Source organism: Limulus polyphemus, unplaced genomic scaffold, assembly GCF_000517525.1.
Source record: "Limulus polyphemus unplaced genomic scaffold, Limulus_polyphemus-2.1.2 Scaffold3736, whole genome shotgun sequence".
NCBI lineage: Eukaryota > Metazoa > Arthropoda > Merostomata > Xiphosura > Limulidae > Limulus > Limulus polyphemus.
In genome coordinates this window covers 1,890-9,434 of record NW_013669346.1, presented here as the reverse complement: position 1 = coordinate 9,434, position 7,545 = coordinate 1,890, and the positions used below count along the sequence as shown (strand labels likewise).

Here is a 7,545-nt window from a genome sequence, read left to right as displayed (position 1 = left end):
AGATTTGTGATAGTAATTCCCGCCATTGGTATAAAGTAATAATGTAGGCGGCATGTGCTGCTGACTGGTTGCCCTCCATCCAGCCAGTATTTCTAAATTATGGATGGCTATCCCTGAACCTAGGGAGCCTCTAACCTGACTGTTTAACTCGTGTGTCGCATGAGATACCAGTCAGATTGAAAATATCAAATACAATGACTTGAATGGATTATAAAGTATACAATCATACAGGAAATTTAGGTCAATCAGTAACAAAAAATCGTACACCGTGGTCGCCGTGGATACAGAGAATACTGGAAATAGACAACTTCCGGTATGTCAAAATACACACAAAAATGGCTGTTACAAAAAAAAGTACGTTTTATGTAAATACAGGATGTATAAATACAAATTTAAATCATCGACTACCGGAAGTTAACCCATTTTCGATGGTGTTTTTTTTATTGCAATCTTTCCTTATAGTTTTAAAAAATTATGATGTTCCTCGAGTTAACTGAGGCATGGCGAGGCTTAGCTCAAGCAAGAAGTGTTAAAAAAAAAACACCGTTTCGTTCGCGTGCGTAATTCGCTGACCCCTACTTTCACGAGTATGGGCACGATTTACGTTTCCGGTAGGCAAGCTGCACGACACACGTGGCACGCGACCTTCTGTTAGCGCTTATCAATCGATTGAATTCCACTGTAAGTAAAATATTTATAGAAAGTGTGGATAAGTAGGACTCATCACTGATTATACCTCTGCTTGCAGAAGGAAACCAAAACCTAAATTATTCGAAACAAATGTGGCATATTACACTACTGATACATCTTTGAACTAGAATTCAGGCTATTTATCTCCAAATTATTCTAGTCCTACTATCTGAGACTATCAAAACTTTCCAACCGAACTAATTACGTAAAAAACGCACAGATACATTTATGGTTGTTTATACCTCTACTAGGCGGCACAAGTGAATGAAAATATAATAATTTTATGTAGTCATACTTTACATAATAACTTCCTTTATGTACTAGTTCAACAGGAAAAAAAAAAACCCGTTCTACAGAAAAAAAAGACGCGGGAAGGGATCTACTAAGAGATATGTTTCCTACAAGTTCATTATTATTATTATTTTAAACACAACTTTAAAAGATTAAGAGAGCTGGTGAACTACCTTTCTCACGACAAGGGTATTTGTTATCATGTGAATTATTACAGCATTCTAACACCATGCCCACAAAAATAGCGGGTTTCATTTAAAAGTTTGGGAACAATTGATTAATAATCACGTATATTTCAAAGCAAGGCTAACGATTAATAAACTAAAATGGAATTTTTAGCCTGAACGACACGTTATACCGACCACAACAGGCTTAGCCGGTCCGCATTTTTAACCACTGATCAAAGGGAAGGCAGACAGACATACAGAAGCACCCATCGCCACAGAGGGGTTTTCTCCAACTTCTTGGAGTGTCACTCTTATAACATTCCCACAGTGTGTTATAGTGTGAAGCGTGTTCAGTGGAATGGAGTCTCGATCCTCGGACCTTTCGACACGGTTAACGTTACGCTTGGTCCTTTTTAAATATAAGAACTGTTTGTTTTGAAAGGTTAAATCCATAAAATGCCTTAGAAGAATGTTTTATCACTTTATTACACGAGCGTGTATATTTATTATTTGTCTTTTAGGGTTTTGAACCTCACCCAATTTATAAACACTCTGGGAGAAATAACGTGGAAAACAAACGTTTATTGTCGTTCACAAACAAAACCAAAACTTAAAACAAAACTAGTACCTCACCTGTCGTAGATCTAAAACTTTTGGTTACAAAAACCTCCTTTGGAAGAAGTGACGGGGTAAGTGACGTCATCGTGGATACTTTCACGGTTGACGGTGCAGGTGAGGACGTAAATAATTTATGGTACAGAGTGGGAGTTGTAGTAGACGTCACTGGCAAACTAGGGGGAGTTGAGACGGAAATAGTGAATGGCGTGACCTGGGTAGTTCTGGGTCTCCAAGGTGGAAAGATAATGGGAAACCTTGCAGTTGTCATGGTATCGGTTGTCATAGAAACAGTTGTGCCTCGTGCTGTGAATTCTGGAAAGTCAGGCAAACGCTATTTATAGGAAGAAGTAACTTGAACAGGAAATACCAATAATGAAAACTGTGAATTTCAATAGTCAAGTGAATTAATAGTATATGACATGCTGGAGGGCAGCGCATAATACACGTGCATATATTAATCATGGGACAGTTAAGCTTTAATTATTAAATTTGTGAAAACGGGATTCGGCATGTCTTGTACGTTAAGATAGACGAGGCTACCGATTAAACCAGATTTCTGATGTTCGACAGTTTAAGCCTATTCTTAAGACTGAATTTCTATGTAATTGTACTACTGAAAAATAACAAAATCACAATTTTTTAAATCGTAACTATTGCAAAAGTTTTCAAAACTAGTCTTCACACAATTTAATTAGAATTTCCAATAAGATCATCGAATATATCAAGCCACGATATGTATAAATTAGAAATCAATCGTGAAATAAACAATTACTGTATTTTTGTTGTTGTTGTTTTCTTTATACGAAGTCCTCTGGCGAGACAACGATAAGTTTACTGACTTACAACGATAAAATTCGAGGTTCGATTGAAGCCCTATGTGGCTTTGCTGTAAAGCAAACAAACAATTAATATAACAGAAATAAAATTAAGAAATACCTGATAGGCATTCATAATGTACTTCTAAGTACTTGAAAGTTCCTGGACAGGGATCTCCAAAGGTGGCGCTCGTGACGTTAAGACTACAGCTTGAAGTAAAGGCACATCTGGGATAAGTAAAATAGAAAAGAATTCACTTTTAAAGAAGAAAAAGGCGTATAGCTGTGATAGATAAAATAAAAAGTGTTCGTATAAACATTCTGTTGTTCATTAACTGATACTCTATAAAGTTATAATTTACTACCATGTGTAAGAAAGTTCACAGATGAGGATTACCCATAGGTGGCGCTCGTGAACGGTGAGGTAACAATGTAAATAGCGGGAATTTAGCTAACGGTTGTGTATTTCAGTCTACAAGTAACGGCTGTGACATCCACATGGATAATTTTTCTACCGCAATACATAGATTAAGAAAGATAGGAACAAACCGAGTTTTCTTGCTTACAACTCTCACTAAAAAATACTGAAACTAGCTATTATTTTGAAGAATGCCCTACCAATCAGCTTGTTACACGTGTATTAAAATACTTGGCTCGATTTTCGAAAGTGTTGCTCAACAGAAAGAGAGAAAGATTGGGTTTATATAAAGATATTTTAGCATACCTGCTTCTGAACCGGTCATAGTATAGTTTTTAGCGAGTTAACTTGCGGTTTGGAGGGTCCAAGGTTCGAGCTGCGATATTGCCGCTGAGTATGCTTCGCAGTTTCATCTACGGAGACGTTACAAAACTGACAGTCAATCCCATTATTTAGTTCCAGCAGTAGGCGGTGGATGTTGCTAATCAGCTGTCCTCTCTAGTCAGTATTTTAAAATTAGGTACAACTATAGCTGACATAATAAATAAATTTAGTATTCCGAAAACTGTTTTACCTCGAAGTCTAAGTTCAAGGGAGATCCAGTTTAATCTACACTTTGATCAACGTGTGTTGTTGGGTTATACTAGTTTCAGAGAATTCCACTCCTCATCAGTAACCCTGGACACAAGTTAACCAAAGAAAGATAAGTTGGACTTATATCATAGTGAAAAGTATCAAACATACTGTTGGTGTGAACGTGCTTTGTAGTCATTACGAGAAATACCTATACACTGGATAGGTGAGCTATAGTTTACGTTTCTGTGTAGCCCATGTACGTACGAAATGTTGTTCAAGTTGAAAACACCAATACAGTGTTTTTTAACAGTACTAAAGAAGGTGCCCCCACCCTCAATGGCTCAGTGGTAAATCTGCAGGCTTATAACACTAAAAACAGGGTTTCGATACCCGTGATGGGCACAGTACAGATAGCCAATCGCGTAGCTTTGTGCTTAAGAATAAGCTAACTAACGAAACAAATTCTAATTTATTTTTGGTTTTAAAACTTGAATTAACGTGACTTGTTTGCTCTTGTTGTAAGAACAAACAAATATTTAATTGTGTCTAATGTAAGTTGAATTAAACCGTTTATTCATTCAGATGTCTCTTGCTGCTGAAGTTAAACTCGGTTTTGGTTCGGACAGGTTGTTATTAATCACAAAGCTACACAATGGCTTATCTGTGCTCTGCCCACAACAGGTACCGAAACCCGAATTTTAGCGTCGTAAGCCAGCAGACTTACCGCTGACGGAAATGTCTGTGAAACAACAAAAGTACGACGTTTGAATTCAACATTGTTGCTTACGGAAGGCGTGTTTTTTTTCCAATTTTTTTAATAGATAAACATACAAGTATCTATATAATAAGATTCAGTGTCTGTATGTGTGTCACGTAACTTATCCTAAACCGTTGGTCACACCGACTTCTCAGTGGTGCCAAACAAATCGTCTCGCCCCCAAGGTCTGCACAAAAGGGACCAGGTATTTCGCAAAAATACTTTTGCGTGGATTCTCCGAAAGCAGACTCCAAAGGTGGCACTGATCTATATTAGAGCACGTAAATAAGTAGGCCTACTAATTAACGTTCGTAACTTGGTTAAAGAGATTAAACTTCATTGAACTGAAAGAGTACAAAATAGTAGTTCATACATTAAATTTGAATTATAGTGGCCCTGTAAATGTGGGTCATAAGTCCATGGGTTCGCTAGGTTTTTAATAAATTCACGACGCGTGATTATTTAATTCATACTCATATTCAGCGAAGCGTCAATAAACGTTTGTCTGATTGGCTAATGCTTCAGAAGGTCAATGAATTCGACGTCATGAGTACCTACTTCCTTCGTTAAAACAACATTCATAATCCAAAATGTATTAATTATTTTCATCTTTCAAACATGGCAGGTTTATTTGCTCGTTAATTTGTTTAAATACATGCTAAGACATTTTGCACGTGATCTGATCATAGTTTGGTATATTCATAAGCTCTGTGTATTTAGATGGCAAACTAACTTACGTATTTTATAAGTAATAACTTATTCCATTTATCTTTGTCCTCCCTCCCCCCACCCCCAGTGGCACAGCAGTAAGTCTGACGGCTTCTAGCGCTAAAAATCAGGTTTCGATACCCATGGTGAGCACAGCACAGATAGCCCATTGTGTAGCTTTCTGTTCAACTACAAACAAGCCTTTCCCTCTATAGTTAGTTTCGTTAGAATTGGTTGTTGTGTTTATAATAATTGTTATATTTTTAATTATAATTACATTAAATTTAAATTGTTGGGTTAATATGTGGGCTTATAACTTATTACAGCCGAAAGTATTGTTGACAACATGGGAATAACTTGTGGATTTCGTATCGTTACAGGTTTGAGTTTTCTGTTTCATGACATTTAGCAACAAAATAATGATAAGATGCAGAACAACTAACCTTTCATAGAGGACATAGTACGACCTTTCAACACTTACAGTAATAAGACAAAGAACAACCAACCTTTCATAGAGGACATAGTACGACCTTTCAACACTTGCAGTAATAAGACAGAGGACAACCAACCTTACATAGAGGACATAGTACGACCTTTCAACACGTGCAGTAATAAGACAGAGGACAACCAACCTTTCATAAAGGACACAGTACAACATTACAGCACTTACAGTAATAAGACAAAGAACAACCAACCTTACATAGAGGACATAGTACGACATTTCAACACTTACAGTAATAAGACAGAGGACAACCAACCTTACATAGGGGACATAGTACGACCTTTCAACACTTGCAGTAATAAGACAGAGGACAACCAACCTTTCATAAAGGACACAGTACAACTTTCAACACTTACAATAATAAGACAAAGAACAACCAACCTTACATAGAGGACATAGTACGACCTTTCAACACTTACAGTAATAAGACAAAGAACAACCAACCTTACATAGAGGAGATAGTACGACCTCTCAACACTTACAGTAATAAGATACAGAACAACCAACCTTTCATAGAGGACACAGTACAACCTTACAGTAATAAGACAAAGAACAACCAACCTTTCATAGAGGACACAGTACAACATTACAGTAATAAGACAAAGAACAACCAACCTTTCATAGAGGACATAGTACAACCTTACAGCACTTACAGTAATAAGACAGAGAACAACCAACCTTTCATAGAGGACACAGTACCACCTTACAGCACTTACAGTAATAAGACAGAGGACAACCAACCTTTCATAGAGGACACAGTACAACATTACAGCACTTACAGTAATAAGACAAAGAACAACCAACCTTTCATAGAGGACATAGTAAGACCTCTCAGCAGCACAGTCGACACTCCAGTTTAACTCTGCTTCCTTGTTACAAATAGTAATGCTGAATCTACCATAATTAGCACGAATAATCTTGATTGAGTTGTCATGGCTACAAGATAACTGAAGTACGGTACCCTCACAGGCAAAGGTTGTAAGGTACTTCCTCTCTGTCAAAAAAAAAAACAACAAACAACAACAAAAGTTAATAAGTTTTCTTTCTCAATTTTAATTCGACAAAAATTATAACTACTGTAAAAATCAGTTCATGCAGAAACGAATTCAACGACGCAAGATTGTGATTTTGTAACGCTAAACCTAAAGTAAAACAAAACAACAACCGACACAAATGAGTTGGATGATGCAGGGACATAGTTCTAAAACTAAAGAAAGGAAAACTTCGTTCAAAACCGATTTTAACGACACATTTGGATCTAGTCGATCTAACGTCAAATAATATCTAAGTTAAATCATTTAACCTCAAATGAAACAATATATATTCAAGGTTATTTTTAATCTTCAGTGCCGGGCGTATCCTAGTAGATATCACGTTCAGCTGTGGATCGAAAATTTCTATGTTCAAATCGTGTAGTCGTTGATCACACTCTGCTCTGTCAGTTATTGGTGCGTTATAAAAGTGACAGTCGCTCTCGTTATTTGGTTAAATAGGCAGGACAAAGGGTGACAGTCGCTCTCGTTATTTGGTTAAATAGGCAGTACAAAGCCCTTGTGGCGGCGGATGTTGGTAACTGTACGTCACCCCTTTCAAAATCAAAAACAGCTAGAACTTGAACTCTTGGAGTCTCTCACCCGGATGTTTAGCTCACGTGCGCGTAAAGTGCTGATCAGTTTCAAAATTCCATTTCTTAATTCTCCATACTCCACCTGGTGAGAAAGATACGTGTTGTAACTACTGACTGGTTTGTAACGGCTGGAAACCATCCCTGAAAATTGTAAACATCATAGAAAAGAATTAATGTATCTTAATACACGTTAGTTCCATAATCCCTAAAAAGGTTTACCCTTGGTGGTAATAACTAAATACGGAAAAGGGTTATCTGAAGAGTATCTTAAGTGGGAAGTTAGCTTAGTAAAGTAATGGTTTCTCCTTGTTGTGTTTGGTGTGTGCCACCAAAGACTCATTAAGATGCAGAAAGCCTATTAATTACTGTCGAAAAA

The 7,545-nt window shown here is 37.0% G+C and overlaps 1 protein-coding gene across 1 annotated transcript in view; it reads right to left on the bottom strand.

Moving 5' to 3' along the window:
• Positions 1-7,310, bottom strand: part of LOC111088425 (latrophilin Cirl-like) — a gene marked incomplete at its 5' end in the record, with an annotated part of 28,894 nt that extends 21,584 nt beyond the window's left edge. Inside the window, 4 exons of the mRNA XM_022398516.1 lie at positions 1,782-2,078; positions 2,703-2,809; positions 6,347-6,536; positions 7,194-7,310. Coding sequence (XP_022254224.1) covers positions 1,782-2,078; positions 2,703-2,809; positions 6,347-6,536; positions 7,194-7,310 — 711 coding nt within the window. The remainder of the gene's footprint in view (positions 1-1,781; positions 2,079-2,702; positions 2,810-6,346; positions 6,537-7,193) is intronic.
• Between the last annotated feature and the right edge of the window lie 235 nt (positions 7,311-7,545).